At 39.3% G+C, this 26,468-nt stretch overlaps 1 protein-coding gene across 2 annotated transcripts in view; it reads left to right on the top strand.

Annotated features, from left to right (window-relative positions):
- LOC124797969 (zinc finger protein 184-like) overlaps positions 1-26,468 on the top strand; it is a 362,232-nt gene that overhangs the window by 265,709 nt on the left and 70,055 nt on the right. For both annotated transcript variants that reach the window (XM_047261138.1, XM_047261137.1), the window contains one exon: positions 22,026-22,228. In XM_047261138.1, the coding sequence (XP_047117094.1) occupies positions 22,026-22,228 (203 nt within the window). The remainder of the gene's footprint in view (positions 1-22,025; positions 22,229-26,468) is intronic.

Below are 26,468 nucleotides of genomic sequence, written 5' to 3'. Positions count from 1 at the left end.
TGCACACATGGATTCGAATCCCATCCTCGTTGCCAGTTGTTGGGTCTTGCCTACTTGTCTCTTATAGGGTGCCTAAGGGATGCTGTGTTCTTGGAATGCTATACAACCATTCAAGCAAATAACAGTAGTAGTTTTATTTCTATAAATCAAATTAACAGTACTTAACTTGAAGTAGGTTTAATAATGAATAGGAAAATAGGAATGCGGGTAAGCTACTACAAACAGCACAGTGAACGCATTGTTGTGGCCAAGATAGACACGAAGCCCACGCCTACGACAGTAGTACAAGTCTATATGCCTACTAGCTCTGCAGATGACGAAGAAATTGAAGAAATGTATGAAGACATAAAAGAAATTATTCAGATAGTGAAGGGAGACGAAAATTTAATAGTCATGGGTGACTGGAATTCGACAGTAGGAAAAGGAAGAGAAGGAAACGTAGTAGGTGAATTTGGATTGGGGCTAAGAAATGAAAGAGGAAGCCGCCTGATAGACTTTTGCACAGAGCACAACTTAATCATAGCTAACACTTGGTTCAAGAATCATGAAAGAAGGTTGTATACATGGAAGAACCCTGGAGATACTAAAAGGTTTCAGATAGATTATATAATGGTAAGACAGAGATTTAGGAACCAGGTTTTAAATTGCAAGACATTTGCAGGGGCAGATGTGAACTCTGACCACAATCTATTGGTTATGAACTGCAGATTAAAACTGAAGAAACTACAAAAAGGTGGTAATTTAAGGAGATAGGACCTGGATAAACTGAAAGAACCAGAGGTTGTACAGAGTTTCAGGGAGAGCATAAGGGAACAATTGACAAGAATAGGGGAACGAAATACAGTAGAAGAAGAATGGGTAGCTTTGAGGGATGAAGTAGTGAAGGCAGCAGAGGATCAAGTAGGTAAAAAGACAAGGACTAGTAGAAATCCTTGGGTAACAGAAGAAATATTTAATTTAATTGATGAAATGAGAAAATATAAAATTGCAGTAAATGGAGCAGGCAAAAATGAATACAAACGTCTCAAAAATGAGATCGACAGGAAGTGCAAAATGGCTAAACAGGCAGGGCTAGAGGACAAATGTAACGATGTAGAGACTTATCTCATGAGGGGTAAGATAGATACTGCCTACAGGAAAAATAAAGAGACCTTTGGAGAAAGAAGAACCACTTGTATGAATATCAAGAGCTCAGATGGAAACCCAGTTCTAAGCAATGAAGGGAAAGCAGAAAGGTGGAAGGAGTATATAGAGGGTCTATACAAGGGCGATGTACTGGAGGGCAATGTTATAGGAATGGAAGAGGATGTAGATGAAGATGAAATGGGAGATATACTGCGTGAAGAGTTTGATAGAGCACTGAAAGACCTAAGTAGAAACAAGGCCGTGGGAGTAGACAACATTCCATTAGAACTACTGACAGCTGTAGGAGAGCCAGTCATGACAAAACTCTACCATCTGGTGAGCAAAATGTATGAAACAGGCGAAATACCCTCAGACTTCAAGAAGAATGTAATAATTCGAATCCCAAAGAAAGCAGGCATTGACAGATGTGAAAATTATCGAACTGTCAGTTTAGTAAGTCACGGCTGCAAAATACTAACGCGAATTCTTTACAGATGAATGGAAAATCTGGTAGAAGCCAACCTCGGGGAAGATCTGTTTGGATTCCGTAGAATTATTGGAACAAGTGAGGCGATACTGACCCTACGAATTATTTTAGAAGCTAGATTAAGAAAAGGGAAACCTACGTCTCTAGCATTTGTAGACTTAGAGAAAGCTTTTGTCAATGTTGACTGGAATACTCTCTCTCAAATTCTGAAGGTGTCAGGTGTAAAATACAGGGAGCGAAAGGCTATTTACAATTTATACAGAAACCAGATGGCAGTTATAAGAGTTGAGGGACATGAAAGGGAAGCAGTGGTTGGGAAGGGAGTGAGACAGGGTTGTAGCCTCTCCTCGATGTTGTTCAATCTGTATATTGAGCAAGCAGTAAAGGAAACAAAAGAAAAATTCGGAGTACGTATTAAAGTCCATGGAGAAGAAACAAAAACTTTGAGGTTCGCCGATGACATTGTAATTCTGTCAGAGACAGCAAAGGACTTGGAAGAGCAGTTGAATGGAATGGACAGTGTCTTGAAAGGAGGATATAAGATTAACATCAACAAAAGCAAAACGAGGATAATGGAATGTAGTCGAATTAAGTTGGTTGATGCTGAGGGAATTAGACTAGGAAATGAGACACTTAAAGTAGTAAAGGAGTTTTGCTATTTGGGGAGCAAAATAACTGATGATGGTCGAAGTAGAGAGGATATAAAATGTAGACTGGCAATGGCAAGGAAAGCGTTTCTGAAGAAGATAAATTTGTTAACATCGAGTATAGATTTAAGTGTCAGGAAGTCATTTCTGAAAGTATTTGTATGGAGTGTAGGCATGTATGGAAGTGAAACATGGACGTAAATAGTTTGGACAAGAAGAGAATAGAAGCTTTCAAAATGTGGTGCTACAGAAGAATGCTGAAGATTAGATGGGTAGATCACATAACTAATGAGGAGGTATTGAATAGAATTGTGGAGAAGAGGAGTTTGTGGCACAACTTGACCAGAAGAAGGAACCGGTTGTTAGGACATGTTCTGTGGTATCAAGGGATCACCAATTTAGTACTGGAGGGCAGCGTGGAGGGTAAAAATCGTAGACGGAGACCAAGAGATGAATACACTAAGCAGATTCAGAAGGATGTAGGTTGCAGTAAGTACTGAGAGATGAAGCAACTTGCACAGGATAGAGTAGCATGGAGAGCTGCATCAAACCAGTCTCAGGACTGAAGACAACAACAACAACAACAACAACTTGAAGATTTACAAGACGTAGTCGGAAATGAGGGATGACATGCAAACAATAATATTCTTGGCTATGCAGTGTTTTTGCAAGTTGTACAGACATCATTGGCAACTAATGTCCATGATACTGAGTCTGATACGAGTGGCCGAGGCTGGCAGGAGCGTCGCTTATATTCACTTCGGTGTCATGCTGCGGTCCTGTTCCTCAGAACATTGGCCAACGTCGTTTCAACTACTTCTCTGGTCTTGCATTCTGCATCTTTGTTCCGGCACCTGTGGCTATGCAAGAACATTCCTCCTCCCCCCCCCCTCCCACCCCCTCCCCTCCCCTCCCAAAGTGATGGACCGTTGTCGTTTAGGGAGTGCGACCACCCCAGGGGATGCAGGAGTTTGGGTGCAAAGTCGTGGTTGCAGGGAACGTCAAGCTTCCGGCTGTACCCTGCCATCCGCCATCCGCCCTGCGCTCTTGCAGAAACATCCCCAGAAAACAAGCAGAAGGGTACGCATCCACCTCCTGCTGCCATAAACCAGTTGAAGAAGGTGGTGACTGCTGTGTTGTGGGTGGGTTCAGCTCCATCGGTTGGACGAGAGGAGGCAGAGGCTCCATCTCCATGGGGTCATCCTGCGGTGTCGTGATGACATCCACTGGTGGCTACTGTGGCCGCGTTGTCCTCTGAATCCGTGAATCTGAGGGAAGACACATAGGGAGATCTTCAGGTACATGACAGAGGTGAAGCTGATTTTGATGGCGGTGCTGCAAGCCTTCAGGACCAGAAAGAAGATACATGCAAGGGGCAAGTTGATGGACGATCTCACCTCACTCCCCCCATCTGCTGCCACTAAAAACCCTGTAAAAGACAATATCATGTGGTGCAAAGCATTACTTGTGGCCTTCCTTTGGCGCCGGATGCTGAGGAGGGTGGAGCAGTGTGCGATGGTGGCGGCTGTGAAGCAATTCCACCGACGATGGTCGATCTCGTGTGTGTGAATGATACGTTGCAATGCCTGATCCCTGATGTTTGTGGGGCTAAGTTTGGCCGCCTGCTTGTTGAAGGTCCTGACAAAACGTTCCGCCTCATCGTTTGATTGTGGATGGAACAGTGCACTAGTTAGGTGCTGCATGCTATTGCATTCACAGAATGTTTCGAATTCATTTGACATGAACTGAGGTCTATTATCTGACACTATTACTTCAGGTAAACCTTCGAGGCAAAACATTGATGACAACACCTGACATTGTCGAGTGCATTGGCATAGCAAAAGGAAACTTGCTGTATTGAGTCAACCACAAGCAACCATCGAGTATTCCAAAAAGTTGCCGCATGTCTTTGCCATGGCGATTGTGACTTAGGGCAAGCATAGAATTTTTGTGTCGGAGGACTAATTTTCCGCACATGTGTGACACTGTGACATCATCTGTTCTATTTGGGCATCCATACCCTGCCAAGTACCGTGTTGAGGCGCTAACTGTTTCATATGAACAATCCCCCAGTGTCTTTGGTGAAGTAACTGCAACACTCTGTTTTGCAAGGCTTCAGGGATCAACACATGTGACTGTCCACTGTCATTTTGAACAAGAAGTACTCCTTTTTGTACAGCAAGGGTATGCCGATGCACAAAGTATCAGCGCACTACAGAATTCTTTATGCAATGCAAAGAATGAGGCCAAGATGTGTGAGTGTAGTTGAGCAAAATGTTCAAATCTGGATCAGCATCCATGGCCTGTGCAATATCCTTATAGTTCAGTGGAAAAGTCTGAAGCAATTCAGAATTGTGAGCATCGATGTGACAACAAGATGCAGCAGAAGCATCAAAGTCCTTATCAGGACCAATCGGAAGACATGAAAACGTGTCCTCATTACTATGTTCAGCTGTCGGCTGATACAGAATCTTGTACTGGTATTGAGACAACAACAAAGTCCATCTCTGCAATTTTTGGGCCATTCGTACAGGAACTGGTTTTGTCAGATGAACAAGGGCTGCAAAGGCTTGTGATCTGTTACTAAGTTGAATTTTCTGCTATACAAATAGTGGTGGAATTTGGTGACACCCTACACAATAGCCAAAGCCTCTTTCTCAATTTGTGAATAGTTACTCTGAGCTTTGCACATCGCTTTTGATGCAAAAGCAAGAGGCCAGTCTTTATCATCAATTCTGTGCAAAAGCACTGCACCAATTCCATAAGAGGAAGCGTCAGCTTGCAATACAGATGGTTTGTCAGGATCAAAGTGAACTAAGCATCGATCACTGAGCAATGCATTTTTAAGTTTTTGAAAGGCTGCTTAGCACTCATCTGTCCAAACAATGGGGACATTCATGTGATGCAAGTGATGCAATGGAGCTGCGATTTGTGCAACATTCGTTATGGACCAAATATAATAGTTCATTTTCCCTAAGACTGAATGCAATTCTCTAACATTGCAAGGAACTGGCAAGTCGCGTATGGCTAACAAATGTGACTGATGAAGATGTACCCCTTGACTGTTTATGGCATGACCAAGATACTGCACCTCAGGTTTAAAAAAATTGCACTTGTCCGATCTACACTTAAGTCCTGCCTCAGATAACCCACAAAACAAAGCACATAAATTTGCAATATGTTCTTCAGGTGTACTACCTACTACTACAATATCATTCAAATAGTTTGAACAGTTTGGCACTTGTGTAATCAACTGTTCCAAATACCATTGGAAAATAGCAGGTGTGAAAGCACTGCCAAAAGGCAAACACAAATATTTAAACAAGCCCAAATTAGTGTTTACTACACACACTATTTGAGATTCTTCATCGAGCAATATTTTAAGATGTGCGTCGCGCAAATCAATTTTAGAAAAATAGCATCCAGCGCCTAATTTGTCCATGAGGTCCTCTGGGCATGGCAATGGATAAGTATCAATCAAAGTTTGTGGGTGGACTGTAAACTTAAAGCAAACACAGAGGTGAATGCGACCTGGGGGTTTGGGGAACAAAACAAGCGGACTTGATCACTGACTAGCTGATATGGGTGCAATAACTCTGTTACCTTGCAATTTGTTAAGTTCGGTTGCAACTTTGTCCTGTAAGCCAGTGTGCTATGTACACATGGTTTCAAATCCCATCTTCGTTGCCAGGTGTTGGGTCTTGCCCACTCGTCTTGTATAGGGTGCCTAAGGGATGCTGTGATCCTGGAATGCTATACAACAATTCAAGCAAACAACATTAGTAGTTTTATTTTTATTTAACAGTACTTAACATGGAGATTTACAAGGAGTAGTCACAAACAAAGGGCAACATGGAAACAGTAATATTCTTGGCTATGCAATGTTCCTTCAAGTTTTACACACATCACTGATAACTGATGTCTGCAATACTGAGTCCGATCTGTGTGGCCGAGGCTGGCAGGAGCAGTGCTTATATTCACTTTGGTTTGAGGCCGCTCCTGTCGTGGTGCAGTCGTATTTCGCACACCATTGGCCGAAGTTGTTTTAGCACCTTCTCTGGTCTTGCATTCTACATCTTTGTTCCGATGCTTGTGGTTATGCCAGAACAGTTAGTGTGTATTTATTGGGCCTGTCCGCAATTTAACATGTCTTTTGTATAGTAAGTAGCAATCTATCTTTTCGTATCTTGTTAATAAATACTTTGTAACTTTAGAGACTAATCCATTCAGGTCACTGTTAATATCAGAACCCAATCCTTGATATTACATTCAACTTCATTCATTTTATATGTGTGTGATATCTGTTCTGCCAGACATGTCTGACAGAACAGACGTGACTGATGGTACAGTGGCCATATAAATTACATGATTAAGAGAAATCAGGACATTCGACTGTCTACAGGCTTTGAAATAAATCAACGTTGAAGGTTGAAAATTTGTGATTTGCCAGGATTCGAACATGTATATCAGCAAGGGAGGACAGCTCTTTTTAATTTCTTTGTGGATGTTCAGTATATTCCAAATCCGTGAGGGACATAGCGAATCCTGAGCAGTTGGGCTGATGGATAGGGCCGCTATTCGTGCATGACATGTTGAGAATTTGGGTTGGACGGTAGCCGAAGCGGTTAAAGCCACCATTCTAGAGAAGCGAGCATCTGGGTTCGATTCTTGGTCCAGCACAAATTTTCAGTTTTCGTTGTTGATTTATTTCAATATTTGCAGGTGACCAAATTTCTCCTAATCCCTCATTAATTTTGCTATTAATGTCAGAACTCAATCCGTTCATTTTACTATTAATATTAGATTAATGTCTCCCTTTGGTCTCATCAAAGTTTGTAATGTTACTGAAATACTCTCTTTCTGCTTATGAGGCTCTGATATTGGCTCTTGCTTCATTTCTTTCTCAGTAATAGTATATGCTTTACAGCAGGTTCAAACATTAACTGGTGTGGAATTAACCTGACCTTCAAATCCTGGTTTAGTTTTCATCTCTCTAACAAGACTTAGGAGAAACTTGACATCAACTTCAGATTCTGGCTCCTTTTTTCTCTTGCGAATGAAAAATGATGCCTAAGTGTAGTATGTTCCAAATAAAGCCCTGTGCCCTATTCAGACATTACAGAATTGTTGTATTTCTTCATGTTCACAAGATTCTTTCTACACACACACACTACATAGCCCTTTCTCCTTGCTGTCAGCATGATGTCACTGTGAGTCCATTCTCCAAGCTCTGCCAGCTCCAGTATAGTTTCTGGCAACCCACTCTGTCGGGGGCGACTAATTATACCTGCTCCCAATCTGCTGTGGCACATTGCTGCAACCTGCTGTCATCACTCTCTTTGTAGTTCCCTTACTTCCCTACCGAGCCAGCTTTTGTTTGATGCACCACTTATATTGTTCTCCACACGCCATATCTGGACTGGTTTAAAGTCCTTCTTCCACCATTCTAGTTCGAAAGTCTACCTGTAAACTTGTGGATCTTCCGTTTTCATGTTTCATGCTTCTGCTTTTAAAGTTGACAGTCACTTGGACCCTACCACATGCGGTGGGATGGGTTTGTTCTTTGTACCTTTAACAGCTCAGTCCACGTACCTTAGTAAACTTCTTGAGATTTGTCACCTTCACTCTGCATTAGTAGGTACCGGTTCATCTGACAGAAACAGCACTGAAGAAAATTCAACCAAATACCTACCACGTTAAGGCCACGTAATTCAGACTTGGAAGCAGCATCTGTAAATTCATAAAAAATATTGAATGTGTGGAATGCTAAATAACTCGCATAAAAAAGGTTTGGAGTTCACTTACCCCTTAACTCATGAGGTGACTTTTCTGTAATGTATACTATGAGGTGTGATCTCTTGGATACCAATGTGGTAGTCATGCCTGTGTAAAAGACAGAACAGCGTGTACGTAACAGCTGGTATGAGTCATGTGCTGTTTCACAGGTGGCTCTCTCTTTGATAGTATATTTTATCTGTTACATGGCTGTTATAGGTGGTGGTAAGAGGGTGTATAGGGCAATTCTTGCAGTGGGGACGGTCAAGGGGTAGGAGCCATTGGGTAGGGAGAAGGATGCAGAAGATGCAGAGGGTCTGACAAGAATATTGCAGAGATTGAGAGGGTGATTATAAGCTATTCTAGGTGACTGAGTAACCACATGGACTCATGGTGAGGTTGACTTGTTAAAATATTAGCAATACATCAACATTCTGATCCCAGCCTTCACCGGGCATAATTACCCCACCAGCATAGTTCAAAAGCGGACTTCCTGGGTCATCACATCCAATCCTGGTACTGCTGATCCCTCCAAAAAACACCTTTGGAGCACAGTATTTTCCTGGTCTGGAATGTATAAATCAACTACTTCGACAAGGCTGTGACTTCCTAAAATCATGTCCCGAAGTGAATTCCATCCTGTGTGAGATTTTGCCCACCACACCTAGAATAGTTTTTTGTCGCCCTCCCAATCTCTTCAGTAAATATTCTTTCTTGACCCTATACTCATTCTGCACCCATCTCCTCCCTACCCTATGGCTCCCACACATGTGACTGTCTCCACTGCAAGAGTTGCTTTATGCACCCCCCTACCACCACCTATTCCAGCCATGTAATAGGCAAAACATATACTATCAAAGGGAGACACATGTGAAACAACATATATCATATGCCAGCTGTTACCTAAACACTGTTCGGCCTTTTACATCGGCATGACTACCACCAAATTATCATTTAGGATGAATGGGTATAGGCAGATGGTTTATACTGGAAACACACAGTATCATATTGCAGAGCATGCTCTACAACATGACAGTCATGACCTTTGTGCCTGATTAACCATCCATGCCATTTGGCTTCTTCCCCCAGTCACCAGTTTCTTAGAAGTCCACAGGTGGGAACTAGTTACACAACATGTCCTTGGTTCTTGCCACCTACTTGGCCATAATTTACATTTCATCACTGTAACTACTCCTTTCTTCACTTCATTTTAGTTTTCTACATTTTTCGTTTTCTCCCTTGTCAATTTTTCACCATAACCCTCCCACCTCTGTTATGCACAATGCACTTAACTTCTCACTCTTATTAACTCGTACATGATATTTTAGCAGTAATCTCTGTCTTGCATATTACCCTGTCTCCCACCTTTAAGCTTTCAGGTTTTAAAATCTCGTCCATTGCAGTCTCCAACTATCAGTCTTTCGTTCTCATCCCATCCTTTAAGTCTCCTACGACACACTGTTATGGGTGACTTTTCTGAAAGCTACCTCCAAGAGCTTGCCTTATTATAACCTTCTTTTATATGTGTGTCCTGCTACTGCTTGGTGAGTAGATTTTTACTGTATCCAATCACATTAAATTGTCAAAAATGGATTGTTTTTGTTGTAATATAATGAAAAGGATAGTTTCTTGTCACCATATAGCGGAGGTGCTGAGTCGCTGGAAGGCACAACAAAAAAACTGTCGGAAAGTTAGCTTTCGGCCAACAAGGCCTTTGTCAAAATAGACCACACACACACACACACACACACACACACACACACACACACACACACACCATGACCAGTCTCTGGAAGCTGGAGCCTTGTTGGCCGAAAGCTAAATTTCCGACAGTCTTTTCATTGTACCTTTCTGCGACTCAGCATCTCCGCTATATGGCAACTATTATTTTCATTATGTTGTTAACTTGCAAGCTAGGTTACTTAAAATGTCCAGACTTCCAGTGAAATGTTTAAAACTGTAGACAATTCACAATTATGTTAAAAGAACTGATAGAACATAAGATCTTTCTTTATCCTTACAAAAATTTGTGTGGTGTGGTTCCACATTGATATACACAGTAAAATGGTTCCAAAGCAACTTTTGGACTCACAGAACTGTAGCACAAAGGTCTACAGAAAGTGCAGGAAATGTGGAATACCTATTGGCTCATGATTTAGACAGCCAGTTGCAACAGTTCCCTTGAAGATTCGCGGTAATCCCTAAGTCATCCAATAGAATCACAGAAATCAATTAGTAAAAGAAACTCTGAATTTATGAAACAAAATTTAATTTCAATAAACCAAAGTCAAATTGTAGTCAGAAATGAAATACTACTTGATTTAACACCCAACTTCTCTTCTGGACGGTTTTATACAAATCATGCAGTCTGGACTTTTATTATATACAACACATAATTCATGATTTGCACAAGAATTTTCACATGTGTACATTTTGAATAGTTTTTTTTAACAAAGTAGAACATCCACATTTTGCATATATCCCCCATACAGACTCTTTCTCTCTCCACAACACTCACACAACGAATCATAATTAAATAATAATTTTTTAAAAAAATGGTTACTGTTCTGTGAAAGCTATTTTAATGGAAGCAAAGAAAATTCTAGGAAAACAAATTATATGAACACCTTTTTGGTTATAGTTCCAGCTGATATTATAAATGAACTGGTTACAATCCATAGCTCTTTTTTGTAATACCAAAAAGCTTATGGTTTAGACTCTCTAAAAGTAATGAAGATAACAATCGGATATTTTTACAGGATAGTAGAGTTATCTATAAAAGTCTGTGTATGTGTTGCATGAAAAACAACAAATACAATTTAGTACTATTCCTTTAGATTCATAGGGAGTGTGCATAATGAAACTGGTCAGATGTGAATCCAGCATGCTTTCTCACTAGCGATAGCATCAGCTGCACTGAAGTGAGAACAAAAACAAAGCTGCTCTCCTCCCAGCTAGACACAGTCTAAGATTGTTTACCTCACTGTAAGGTGTAAAGACCTGGAATAATTTGCTATGTTACACAGGGACATTGAATGTTTACAGAGAAATGCAGCATGAATTGTCATAGGTTTGTTTGACTCACAGGGGAGTGTCACAGAAATGTTGAAAAAGCTGAATTTGTCAGACGCTTCAAGATAGATGCCAGTTACCCTGCAGAAGACACTGACAAAGTTTTGAGAACCAGTGTTAAGTGAAGAATGGAGACTTATTCTTTATCTCCCTACATATTCTTCCTGTTAACACTGTGAAGTCCAGATGAGACTAATTACAGGACACACAGAAGCATTTAAGAAATCATTCTTCCTGTAACAACAGCATGTGGTACCAAGCTTAACTGCCATCTGCCGTTCACTGTTCAGTGTTTTGCAGAGTATGTATGTGGATGTAGATTGATAGATGTAACATTTCATAATAAAGCTGAGCATCTTTAATCTGTCCATGTGTATAAATAAAGGAAAATGAATTCTAATAGCGGAGAGGTTTGATCACTATCTTCCCCAATTACTTCAGCCACAGACCATCGCAGACATTGTTTGTATGAGCAAAACCTTGTTCCACAGATGTAAAAGATTTGCAACTCTAGCTTTTCACATAATGCAGTATTATTCCAGATGGTCCTCTATGAATCATGGAGCTATGTGGTGCACTGTTTAGTGCACTGCACTCACATTTGAGGTGACAACAGTTCAAATCCACATCTGGCCATCCAGATATAGGTTTTCCATGATTTTCCTAAGTGGCTCCAAATACCAGGATGAGTTATTTTGAAAGGGCATTGCCAGTTTCCTCCCCCATCCTTGCAGTAATCTCTCTAATGACCTCAACATCTGTGGTACAGTAGTCCATAGCTCGTGGTATAGTGGCTAGCATTGCTGCCTCTGGATCACGGGTCCTGGGTGCAATTCCCGGCCAGGTTCAGGATTTTCTCCACCCAAGGACTGGGTGTTTGTGTTGTCCTCATCATTTCATCACCATCATCATTTGCGACATTGGCTCCATTGTACTGTGAAAAACATTGGACTATGTAAAACATTGGACTGTGTAAAAATTGGGACTTTGTACAGGCACAGTTGAGTGCCCCACAAACCAATCATCATCATCATCATCTGTGGTACATGAAAGCCTGACCTACCTTCATTCTTTCACTATGAATCTTACAGGTTATTTATTGCACTATGAACACAGTAACTGGCCTTGAAGTGGTTTACAAAATGTTACGGGCTGAACGTTGCCATGATGAGTAAAACTCTGGAAGCAATTTATCATTTGTTTTCTCTTCTTATATCAGAACTGTCCCATTAATTGAAATTGGAGTTGTTCTGTTATTTGACTAGTTATCATCCTCTATCTTCATTTCCTTAAGATCAGCTTTTAATTCTTGTCATCTATTTCACACTCTCTACCCGTCCTTACTACATTGGGTGGAGGTTGGTTGTGAATGCTTACTGAACTTTTGTACTTCTTTTTGGAATTAACTCACCAGAAAACTTGCATCTTTCCAATTGCCCATCTTTTTCATCTGACAATTTTGCCACTCCTACCTGTTTTAGTAACTTTACATAAGCTGATTTATGTCAAATGCTGAGGTGCATTGTGGTTCAGAATCCATTTTAAGCCATAGGTCCCACTGTAACAGACTGGGCAAATCAGTTCAAACATTGAAGGACCATCTCTGATAGAACCACAGTGGTGTTCAAACTGACCTTCAGGTTAATGGCAGCTTTACCCGTTTTTTCTAATTTTTCAGAGTAAGTCACACTGTTTTTGTAAAGATATAGATTGTGACTATTAATTAATACTTGCTGCTTCATCATCTAAGTTAGGTCAACTATCTATCCTGTTTTGAAAGTCATTATTTAAATTAATTATTTGAGGAAGAAATTACATTGTAATTGTGTGCATTTCACTCATTTGACTTCATATCATCTCAAAATCACAAAAGGACTTTTAACAGGTTTACTATTACTATTCCACGAATTGTGTGTTATATGCAATAAAGATAAGCATTTAAGTTAATGTGGTCATAATTATTGAAACAATAGCAATAGTGTGCTCTGTTGGGCGAAAATTGCAATTTGTTGTCATTGTCATCATCCTCCATCCAAAATGTGGCTTGCTGCAGCTGTCAGTACTATTCCCTACTGTGCAAGTTTCTTCACCATTGCATTGGTGTAGCAACCTGTATCCATTTAAACTTGCATACTGTATTGAAGCCTCCATCGCTCTATAGTCTTCTTCTTTGTCCGGCTACACTTTCTCCCATTATCAAGTAGAAGATTCCTTGATGCTTCAGAATGTATCCAATCTACAAATTGAGTGTTTTAGAAAACTGCTCAAAATATGAACTGGAAAGATGTTTATAGTACTCATGACATGAATGAAAAATATAACACATTCATGAACAATGTCAGTACCATGTTTGAAAACTGTTTTCCTCTAAAAGTTACTCAAATTAAACAGAAGTCTATAATAAAACCATGGATTACAAAAGGAATAAAGATTTCCTGCAAGTCAAAAAGGAAAATGTATCTGTCGACCAAGAATGGCTCCAATGCTGATGATTTAGCTAAATACAAGGAATGCTGTAAAATATTTAAAAAAGTAATTTGGACACCTAAACAAATGCACTACGAGAAGAAGATAGCAATGTCAGGGAACAAAATAAAAACAATATGGGATATAGTGAAAGAGGAGACTGATAGAACCAGAAAGGAACAGGAGCAAATAGCATTAAGAGTAGATGACACATTAGTTACCAATGGGCATAGTGTGGCAAATCTATTTAACAAGTACTTTATATCCGTTACTGATAGAATGACATTGTCAGGGTCTGTAAATAATGCCCTTGAATATCTGAAACTAGCCTTTACAGATAGCTTCAGGTACATGAATATGTCACTCACTTCACCAAAAGAAATAACTTCCATAATAAAATCTTTCAAAACAAGGCATTCTAGTGGGTACGACGAAATGTCAACAGAGTTAATTAAGGCATGTTCTTGTGAGTTTAGTACAATTTTAAGTTACTTGTGTAACCAGTCAATTATAACTGGGGCATTTCTTGACTGTCTAAAATATACAGATGTTAAGCCTCTATTCAGGAAAGGGGTAAAGATATACCATCAAACTAAAGACCGATTTCACTTTTGCCAGCATTCTCAAAAATTTTAGAAAAAGTAATGTGCAGGCAGCTTCTCAACCATCTGACCACAAATAACATATAATCAAGAACACAGTTTGGATTTCTGAAGGGTTCTGGTATCGAGAAGGCTATTTACACCTACAGGGAAAATGTACTTAATTCATTAAGTAACAAATTACAAGCAGCAGGTATTTTCTGTGATTTGTCAAAGGCACAAACCACGACATTCTTTTAAATAAATTAGAATTCTATGGTGTCACGGGCAGTGCTGCAAAATGGTTCAAGTCATACCTCGCTAACAGGAAACAAAGGGTGTCAGTGCAAGGAACTAGTGAATTAAGTCATCAGTCATCATCAGAATGGGAAGAAATTACATGTGATGTCCCACAAAGATCCATCTTAGGGCCATTGCTTTTTCTTGTGTACATTAATGATCTCTCATCAGTTACAATGCCAGAAGCAGAGTTCATTTTGTTTGCAGATGACACAAGTATAGCAATAAATAGTATGTTGAGTGTAGTTCTAGAAAGATCTGCTAATGGTATTTTCATGGATATTAATAAATGGTTTAAATCCAACTCACTGACATTAAACTTCGAAAAGACTCACTATATGCAATTCAGAACCTGTAAGAGGTTTCCACCCAGCATATGCATAAAGTATGAAGAAGAGCAGATAGAAGAGGTTGACAGTCTTTAAATTCCTGGGATTACAACTTGATAATAAATTCAGTTGGGAGGAGCACACCGCAGAACTGCAGAAATGCCTTAACAAATCGGTATTTGCAATTCAAGTGTTAGCAGACATAGGCAACATAAAAATGAAAAAGCTTGCATACTTTGCCTACTTTCATTCCATAATGTCATATGGTATAATATTTTCGGGTAACTCTTCAAGTCAAACAACAGTTTTCAGAGTCCAAAAGCATGTAATACGTATTATTTGTGGAGTAAATTTGCAGACGTCCTGTAGAAACCTCTTCAAAGAACTGGGTATACTAACTACTGCCTCTCAGTTTATTTACTCCTTAATGAAATTTGTCCTAAATAATATATCTCTTTTTCCAACAAACAGCTCAGTTCATACTTACAATACCAGGAACAAAAATGACCCGCACAAGGACTTAAGAGCACTTACTTTAGTTAAAAAAGGGGTCCACTACTCAGGAACACTCGTCTTCAATAATTTTCCAGCAAACATAAAAAATTTACTTACAAATAAAGATCAGTTTAAAAGAAGCCTGAAAGACTTACTAGTGGGCAACTCCTTCTACTCCGTTGATGAATTTTTTAATAGAAACAAATGATGTATTGTATATATTCATACTATTAGTATTGTTATTTCAGCTTTAAAAAAGAAAAAAAGAAGAAAAATTGACATGTTCCACAAGCATCTCCTCAGCATGGATCTATGGACCAAAAAACCTAATCTAATCTAATCTTCTTTTAGTTAAGTTGTGCCATAAATTTTTTTCTGCTACCTCATCACCACCTCATTGGTGATTCACTCTATCCATCTAATCTTCAGCACTTTTCTATACTTCATTCTCTTCTTGTGTGAACTGTTTACTGTTCACATTTCACACCCTTACAGGGCTACACTATAGAAAAACACCTTCACAGAAGCTTTCCTAACACTTCAATTTATAATCAATGTTTTTGTTGCTGGCCAAATATGAAAACTTATGTACTACTTTTAATGCCTGGTTCCGTATTCTAATTGTGTCTGCATCATCTGATTTAATTCATCTACACTCCATTACCCTTGTTTTTACATTTGTCAATATTTGTCTCATAACATCTTTCCAGGACACTATCTGTTCTGTTTCACGTGCTCTTCCAAATACTTAGCCATCCCAGAACTTTAACTCCTTTCCCAATTTCTTCTCAGTTTCCTTTGCCACTTGCTCATTGTATGAGTTCAATAACATCAGGGGTAGGCAACAAACTTGTTTAACTCCCTTCTCAAATTCTGGTTCCCTTCCATGCACGTCAACTCTTACAACTGCAGTCTGGATTTTGTGCAAGTTGTAAATAACCTTTTGCTCTTTGTATTTTATACATGCTACCTTCAGAATTTCAAAGAGTGTAGTCCATTCAACATTGTCAAAAGGTTTCTCTATATCTAAAAATCTTATGTATGTAGACTTATCTTTCTTTAACCCATCTTGTAAGATCAGTATTGCTTTGCACTTTCCACATTTTTCTGTAATTCAAAGTGATCTTCCATAAGGTTGGCTTCCACTGGTTTTTCTGTTCTTCCGCAAATGATTTGTGTCATCATTTCATGACTGTGACTTATTAAACTAATTCCAGCCTTGTTGTTGTTGTTGTTGTTGTGGTCTTCAGTCCTGAGACTGGTTTGATGCAGCTCTCCATGCTACTCTATCCTGTGCAAGCCTCTTCATCTCCCAGTACCTACTGCAACCTACATCCTTTTGAATCTGCTTAGTGTATTCATCTCTTGGTCTCCCTCTACGATTTTTACCCTCCACGCTGCCCTCCAATACTAAATTGGTGATCCCTTGATGCCTCAGAACATGTCCTACCAACCGATCCCTTCTTCTGGTCAAGTTGTGCCACAAACTTCTCTTCTCCCCAATCCTATTCAATACTTCCTCATTAGTTATGTGATCTACCCATCTAATCTTCAGCATTCTTCTGTAGCACCACATTTCAAAAGCTTCTATTCTCTTCTTGTCTAAACTATTTATCGTCCATGTTTCACTTCCATACATGGCTACACTCCATACAAATACTTTCAGAAATGACTTCCTGACACTTAAATCTATACTCGATGTTAACAAATTTCTCTTCTTCAGAAACGCTTTCCTTGCCATTGCCAGTCTACATTTTATATCCTCTCTACTTCGACCATCATCAGTTATTTTGCTCCCCAAATAGCAAAACTCCTTTACTACTTTAAGTGTCTCATTTCCTAGTCTAATTCCCTCAGCATCACCCAACTTAATTCGACTACATTCCATTATCCTCATTTTGCTTTTGTTGATGTTAATCTTATATCCTCCTTTCAAGACACTGTCCATTCCATTCAACTGCTCTTCCAAGCCCTTTGCTGTCTCTGACAGAATTACAATGTCATCGGCGAACCTCAAAGTTTTTATTTCTTCTCCATGGATTTTAATACGTACTCCGAATTTTTCTTTTGTTTCCTTTACTGCTTGCTCAATATACAGATTGAATAACATCGGGGAGAGGCTACAACCCTGTCTCACTCCCTTCCCAACCACTGCTTCCCTTTCATGTCCCTCGACTCTTATAACTGCTATCTGGTTTCTGTACAAATTGTAAATAGCCTTTCGCTCCCTGTATTTTACCCCTGCCACCTTTAGAATTTGAATGAGAGTATTCCAGTCAACATTGTCAAAAGCTTTCTCTAAGTCTACAAATGCTAGAAACGTACGTTTGCCTTTCCTTTATCTTTCTTCTAAGATAAGTCATAAGGTCAGTATTGCCTCACGTGTTCCAGTGTTTCTATGGAATCCAAACTGATCTTCCCCGAGGTCGGCTTCTACTAGTTTTTCCATTTGTCTGTAAAGAATTCGTGTTAGTATTTTGCAGCTGTGGCTTATTAAACTGATTGTTCGGTAATTTTCGCATCTGTCAACACCTGCTTTCTTTGGGATTGGAATTATTATATTCTTCTTGAAGTCTGAGGGTATTTCGCCTGTTTCATACATCTTGCGCACCAGATGGTAGAGTTTTGTCAGGACTGGCTCTCCCAAGGCCGTCAGTAGTTCCAATGGAATGTTGTCTACTCCTGGGGCCTTGTTTCGACTCGTGTCTTTCAGAGCTTTGTCAAACTCTTCACGCAGTATCGTATCTCCCATTTCATCTTCATCTACATCCTCTTCCATTTCCATAATATTGTCCTCAAGAACATCGCCCTTTTATAGACCCTCTATATACTCCTTCCACCTTTCTGCTTTCCCTTCTTTGCTTAGAACTGGGTTTCCATGTGAGCTCTTGATATTCATGCAAGTGGTTCTCTTATCTCCAAAGGTCTCTTTAATTTTCCTGTAGGCAGTATCTATCTTACCCCTAGTGAGATAAGCCTCTACATCCTTACATTTGTCCTCTAGCCATCCCTGCTTAGCCATTTTGCACTTCCTGTTGACCTCATTTTTGAGACGTTTGTATTCCTTTTTGCCTGCTTCATTTAATGCATTTTTATATTTTCTCCTTTCATCAATTAAATTAAATATTTCTTCTGTTACACAAGGATTTCTACTAGCCCTCGTCTTTTTACCTACTTGATCCTCTGCTGCTTCACTACTTCATCCCTCAAAGCTACCCATTCTTCTTCTACTGTATTGCTTTCCCCCATTCCTGTCAATTGTTCCCTTATGCTCTCCCTGAAACTCTGTACAACCTCTGGTTCTTTCAGTTTATCCAGGTCCCATCTCCTTAAATTCCCACCTTTTTGCAGTTTCTTCAGTTTTAATCTACAGTTCATAACCAATAGATTGTGGTCAGAGTCCACATCTGCCCCTGGAAACGTCTTACAATGTAAAACATGGTTCCTACATCTCTGTCTTATCATTATCTAATCTATATGATTCCAGCCTTAGGAATTGGAATTATTGGATTCTTGTGGTTTGCCTCTCTCTCATGTCTTGCACACCAGGTGGTATAGTTTTGTGATGGCTCTCTCTCCTAATGATGTCAATAATTATAAGGGATTATCATTCTCCAGTGGCCTTGTTTCCACTTAGACTTTTCAGTACTCTGCCAAATTCTTCCTATAGTTTCGTATTTCCAATCTCTGATTTATTTCACCTTCTTTTTAACTTCATTTCCTTTATACATCTCCTTTCTAGATTCCTTCCACTTTTCAGTTGTCATTTTTTTCCTTTCCTTACTAGTTTGGCTTGCTACTGGAGCTTCTGATATTCGCACAGCTTCTTCTCTTTCTTCTAAACATCCCTTAAACTTCCCTGTAGCCTCTGGTTATGCATGCTTCTACAGTCTTTAATGTGCCCTGCTTACAGATTTTACACTATCTGTCAGTCTCATTTTTTTAGATATTTGTTTCCCTTTTGCCTGCTTCATTTTCTGCAGTTTATTTCTTTTGGGGTTTGTTGCTTTATTTCACTGATGCCTCATCTACCTTTTTACTTCATTTCTCAAAGTTATTCATTCATCTACTGTTTTATTTATTTCTCCAGTTTCCAACAGTTGCAGCAAAATACTCCCTGTGAAACAACTTATGGATCTTTCATTTTCTTCTGATTCCATCGTCTCATTTTCCTACTGTTTTATAGGTCCTTCAGCGCTAATCTACAGCCCATAATGAATAAATTTTACTCATAGTATCTGCTGCTGGAAATATTATGCAGTTTAAAATCTGGTCACCATATGAAACTTGCATTTATTACATGTTAAATTTTTCCCTGTTATATATTTATATGCATTACTGTGCTGCTGCCTGTGAGAGTATTCCTTTCTTTATTTGGTGGCTTTATTATTTGAAATTATTCTGTCTTGTTTATGTGGACTCAGTGAGAGCGAATGGTCCGTATGTAAAAATATTGCATGAGATTTCACAAGGATCTCTATCAGTGTGTACACATCTTTGGAGTTCTAGGCAGGATTGGAAAGTGGTATGGGCTTGTAATTGTTACATAGTGCTCAGGTTTAGAAAAAGGCCTGGGGACCTTGTACAAATGATTGAAAATCTTGTGCAGAATGTTCATTCATTGATGAAACTGTAATAATTTTGTCCGGCTATAAATGAAAGTAAAAAGTAAATTTTTAGTTAAATGAATTAGGACGAAATGTGAAGCTAAAACAGACACTTAGAATAACAGATATGTTCTGCTGAGAAGTAAGAAAATGATTTTAGTTAAAGCGGGGAAACCAGTTACTAGATTTACTAGGTATGGTAGGTACATTGAGAAAATGCGTGTAGTAACACTGTCAAAGTATATTATGATGCAGGAATAGATTATTAGAAGATTTAAGTACTCTGTTTTTCTGCCATATAATTGCAAAAGATGAGTTATTAATTGCACACAGGACAAAAGTGAACAGATTGTGAACTAAGTCTGCCCTTTTAAGCAATGCAGTGTAAAATGGCAGGAGAACAGAAAGGAGAAACCGGAGATACAACTGTAGGGCATATAATAATTGTGTGTTACTTATGGTTGTTCAAAACAGAGATCCGGTAGACAAATACGTAAAGACGTAGTGTAGGTTAACTGAACAGTTTAGAGACATTGACGTGTTGAACCACAATATTTGGAAGCAGCAGCAGTCGAATAATGAGGCCGATGACCATCAGAGCTTGCACACCAGCAGTCAGCACTTCGACAGATCAGTGGCCTAGTAGATGGGCAATGCTTCTAAGGAGAGCAATGTCCAGTGCAGTTCGCACATCAGCAGCCAGTGCTGCAGGACTTGTCATCATACTGAACACACATACATGACATATCTGGCCATGCGGAGGAGGATGACAGGGCAGTGACCGACCATGCCAGCATAGATGTAAAACAAGGAAAGCTAGCGCAGGTGTCGACATTGGTCACATTTCTGCCCAACATGGAAAGCATAGATGAATTACCAAAGAGTCAGTCACTGCTCTATAAACTTCGCGACATTGGCGGAAACACTGAATAAATATCTCCAAAAAGCAGGCATGAGGGCGCTCTTTTAAGGGGAGAAAGAAGAGACAGAGAAACATCACCTGGACTGATGGTTAGTCAGCAGATGTCATACTTTGCTGCCCTGGCTTAGCCACTATGCTCCTCGACAGAAGATGATGTCAGTAATGTGCCAATAGGTCAACGCAGTAAATGCCATCCCAGATATTACCAGAATGAAGTTGTTGTGGTACTTACCCTGGTGGATGGTGAGTTTGAAGGGACTGTGGCCTCACCAAACCTAGAGTTTGATGAACTTCATCAGAAGAAACCAAACCTGTGGGTCGCTGGTTCAACTCCGGGATGAAGCCCTCTGCGCCACACCGTAGCCACTTGTTAATAACACAATGAGATAATTCATAAGGAGAAGACCGTGTCGGCGTCACAGTGTCAGTGAATGACTGATAGTGGAACCACTAATGTTTCACTCGCACTTCATCCACTGAGCCAAGGAAAGAACCCATTTCACCACCCACAAAGTGTCACTTTCCATCCGCCATCCCAGACACTATAATGTCCTTTGGTGTAGCTCAATATCTAGTGTCACAAAACCCTGATCAACTACACAACTGTTAGGGACTGATGACCTTAACAGTTAAGTCCCATAAGATTTCACACACATTTGAACATTTTTGAACTACCAACTGTAAATGAAATATTACAAAGGAAAATGCAAGAGGAGAGGGGATGTGAATGTGAAACATAGCAACAACAAACAGTGTGTTAAAGAGAAGACAGCAGGAGAAGTGTAAGATAATATTTATATTTATGGTATTAGGATCATGCTGAAAGTTCATATTATCACGCTGCAAGGAGCACTGAGACCGCTTCCCCCTCCTCTTTCTCTCTCTCTCTCTCTCTCTCTCTCTCTCTCTCTGTGTGTATGTGTGTGTGTGTGTGTGTGTGTGTGTGTGTGTGTGTGTGTGTGTGTGTGTGTGTCGGAGGGGGGGCCATGTGCGCACTTGTGCGAGTGCACATGTGTGTGTCTGTTCATCCATCCATATTGTTACATTATATTATAATTTTTGTTCCCCTTTCAGCAAATGGCTGCAGAAAATCCATTTTTATGAGAAAAATAGAGAATATAAATGCTTTCACACTGTGCTACAGTCTATAAGTATTGGAAACCTTGAGCTTTCAGTTGTGTTGTGATCTACCATTGACTCTTTGTTCTTATTTTTTCAGGTTTATAAGTGCATCCAGAAAGATTGTCTTCAGACATTTTCAGACCTTGAATCTTTTTTGACACATACAAACAATGCACATGTTACTGGACTACAGTATCGCTGCCATGTATGTAATAAGAAGTTTGACAACTTGGAGTCATTAGGACTACACCAGTATTCCCATGGAACTCATGCAAAAAGTAGCAACAAATCTCTAACAAGGTAAAACAGGTGAATGCTTTATAGATATTTAAGAGTTGTCACATGAATTTTTGAAGAGGGAACAATATTTATTTCAGAGTTTTTTTAATTAGTCGAATGAGAGGGCTATAATGCTAGGCATAGGTCCAAAGGTTGTTTATTTACAGTGTATCCCAAAATAATGCTTTAACATAAAGCAGATAAAAACGAAAAGTTTTTGACGTCATATCTGCTAAGGTAGTATATGTTCAGAATGGCCACCTTCCAGTGCAATAAGTTGTCAGCAATAACTAAGAACAGACAGGGTGTCTACGGCCTGGGACAACCGGTAGATCCGGGAAAAACCCGGGAATTTTTTCATGTGGGAGAAAACAAGGAAAATCCCGGGAATTTTATTGAATTCTGGGAATTTTTCATTGTTTTTGTTCTCAGTGAAATATTTGTAATTTAGACTGGTAAGAACCAATACTCTAACAAGGGATATTACTGTATCCTGCTACTGCAGCATAATACTGCAGCAATAAAACATGAGCGAGAGAAAAAAACTAAAATAAAAGTTAAATTGCAAAGGAAATATGTCATGTACAGCAACAAAACACAGTGCTCATACAAACATCTGCCAAATGTGTCAAAGGCTTTAGGGAGACTATGCAATGCTTCGTAACAACAAATTGCCTCCGATGAACATGGCGTCACAACTGTTAACATTACATTTGTTTTAGCAGTTACGAGTGGGACCATGCGCATGCGCAGTTGAGTAGTATCTTCTTCTGGTTCTGGCTACAGAAACGTGGCTGTTGGCTGTGTAAGCAGTCGCAGCTAGGTGCTACCGGGAAAAATTTTACTGGCGTGCCCAAGCTGTGAGATTCATGCATGCGCAGCAGCCCTGGATCTAGGAGTGGAGGGGGCAAATTCATATTCTTGAGGAAAAAACCTTGTTTCAAAAAGCGCCTAGCATCCAGCGCACGTTGGTCTATCGATTATTCATATGACTTTGAAATGTGTCCCTGTCGGTTTTTGAACATTATTGAACACATTCTAAGTTGATTTCTGAATGAATCATAAGTTGATTTGTGAATGCGTGCATAGTGTATGTGATGTCTCTGCCAGTGGAATCCTTGTCACATCTAGAAATAATCTTTCCTGCAGACAAAAAGGGCTATACAAGCTGAGCAGCGTGTAGCCGAATGAAAGAAAGCCAACCACTGTCTGATTATGTGGTTGATTGGGTTTGCAAATGATGAGCGTTGTTATGATTACCAGTGAAATCCACAGATTCAAATAACCAAAGTGCGAATAAATGACTAACAGGAATAACAGGTAAAAAAGATTAAATATTATCTTCTCGGTGTATCCAGGAAAATGAAATTTTGACAGAAAATTTTTGGCCAGATCGCTATACTAACAAGGGCCAGTTGTACAGTCTCCAGTTAGCTGCCGCTTTAAGGTCTATTCTGGAAGTAGCACAGAAAGCACGTTGTACGAACACGTAACAATGCCTAGCCGGAGAATAATCGTGGGATAACTAAACTGGTGATTCTGGCAGAGTTTATGAAGTTAACCGGCAAATAAGCTTTGACATTGGCAGGAATAGATACAAAATTGGTGATGACAACACTGTTTGTTAGAACGAGGAAGGAGAAGAAATGGTGACATCACGTGAACTATGGAAGAATATGACAATTCCAAATTTATATAAAAATATCGCACTACTTCTTTTCGATCTCATGCCTGAGAAACTGGAGCATATGATTGAAGTATAAAACTATTTCTTAATGTGAAGCTTTTTCCTTGTAGTAGGGCTAATAGGCATATGATATAGGTACGTTGTGAATTATTTCTGCCGTGTTATAAAAATGACCATTTCTGCAAAAACAGTCTCCTTTATTTGGCATGTGTTACAATTGCTGCAGTATTAGAAAGGCCTATTTTGTTTTATCTGGCAGACAGTGACAAAATACAGGTAATCAGGTCGAGAAACCACACCAGTCTTGAGCCTATTTGTATTAACAGCTTTTTCAGTATTAGACAATGACATTTCGATTTTTCATGTAAGAAAATATTTGACACACTTTAATGAGGTAACAGATTCTTTCGCAAAAAGGAAAGCACGCCATGTAAAGCTTAGCAAGATTAGAGAGAAAAAAAATTCTAGGAGCTAAGGATTGAAGAAATGTGTACTGTCTTGCTTTTCTCTTGTCTTTACTGGTTTTATGTATCCTATACTTAAGTTTATGTCACACAAAGCAGCAAATTGTTAGCTAATAGGGAATAAAGAGTGAACATTTTCTGAAAAGTTTTTTTTTTTTTAAATGAGAGCCAGGATGTCAAACTGGCCGACTGAAGCAGGAGAGGCACCATAGGACACTTTAATTTCCACTGTCCTGAATGTAGTTTGATGGCAACCAGTACAAAATATACACGTTTCAATCCCACTGACCGAAATACAGTGATGTGCAATAGAAGAATGCTGCGTGAAAAGGTGTGGGACTGCACTTTGGCACACTTAAGATCAAATAACATGTCTTACAATTCCTCAGACCCGTATGTTTTATGTATCACACATCTTCAGAAAGATGTGCACTACAAAATGAACATATTTTTGAAACAAACATTAAATAACAAAGTACTGGTACCCAAGGAAGTTTACATCCCGAAAACCACATTGAAAAGCTTAAAATCAGGCTGAGGCCTACTTCACTGGGAATCTGGGACTCATTTAAAAATCAGCTCTTTGATGATGAGCCATTTAGAAGAATTTACAGCCCAGAAAATCACGCAATTATGTCATTATTAAAAAATTTACTAGCAAATTTGTGTGATATATCTTAAAATGTAATACGTGCATAAAAGACCAACATTATATGTGAAATCGTAGTTTCTCTTGCAGTGTATTGGCCTTAGAAACCAATATTATATGTGAAAGCTTTGTTTTTCTTGTAGCAGTATTATATATATTAATTTGAACCATTAAATTTTCCTGTTCTTGTGTTCACACTACTTAACAGTGATGTTGCTGTGGGATGACTACACCACGTGTCCGAAGCTCTGAATATCCGTTGTCATCGGCTGGCGAGATCATGTAACATGAGCTATGACTGGCTTGCAAATACGCATCGCAATCTCTCGATTTTGATGCTTCGGAAAGTAACATGCGGTGTTTGGTGGAATTCGAATTGACACTTTCATAATACGAAAATATGCAGCGTACGTGTTACTGTACATCAAACATCTTTGCAAAAGGTATTTTTTTCCCCTGAGTTTCGTTTTCTAAAGCGCCGGTAATTCTATGCCCGTGTATAAAACCATAACCATTCAAAGGATTGATAAGTTATACAGTGCCGAGAGAATATATACTGTCAATTAACAGGGAAAAACTGTGTTTCCACCGGTGAGAAATCCGGGAATTTTTTTTCTTTGTCCATGTACACACCCTGACAAAGTGGTATGCCAATTGTATTGTTTCTGATGAAACAGCATGCAAGCTTGCTCAGTTTGCTTTCATAGACCGTCCAGTTTTGTGGTTTTACAGCGTGTGCCGTGTTCTTGACAGAGTCCCAAAGATAGAAGTCTAAAGGTGTTAAATCTGGTGATCAATGTGGATATTCCACAGCACTTCCTCTTCATCCATCAATCTTGGAGGGAATGTACAACCGAGAAATTCGCACACATCAAGTCAACTGCACAGCATTTGTAGGTGAGAGTCACCTGTTACAGTCTGTTCAAAGAAGTATGGCCCGATTGACCCTTCAGATGACTGAGCATGCCAGACTAAGACTCCTATGAGATTAACATACTTTTCCACAAAATTCGGTGAGCATTGATTTTGCTCAGTGTATTCTCATGAAAGCATTGCTTTACACATCTTTTTTTGTTGTTATATGCACGTGAATTGCCATATCAACACTTTCCATTGTCTGTTGCACTACAGCCCATCTTCACATCATTCACTGTTCCACCTAATTCAAACTTGCCTCAGATTCTTGCAATTGTTAAGCTCAAATGTTCCAAGTTCAACTCTCCAGTGTGGTCAAATCTCACTCACATTCTATTTGTGGTTGACAACACTGAAGCACCTACTTTCATTCTTTGATAAGTTATTTACTGCTTTCTGAATTATCACACACAAAGCAATTATTTCTATCTGCTTTACTTAAAAAGAGATTAAATTGGAAAATGTGTATACATTATTTTGTAACGTCCTGTACTGTTTTCTGATTACATAGAAACCAGTCTGAAAAGTGCTGGATGTTAACACTTA

This window comes from Schistocerca piceifrons, chromosome 5, assembly GCF_021461385.2.
Source record: "Schistocerca piceifrons isolate TAMUIC-IGC-003096 chromosome 5, iqSchPice1.1, whole genome shotgun sequence".
NCBI classification, from domain to species: domain Eukaryota; kingdom Metazoa; phylum Arthropoda; class Insecta; order Orthoptera; family Acrididae; genus Schistocerca; species Schistocerca piceifrons.
The sequence above is the reverse complement of the archived record's forward strand: the minus strand, read 5'-3'. Positions and strand labels throughout refer to the sequence as shown.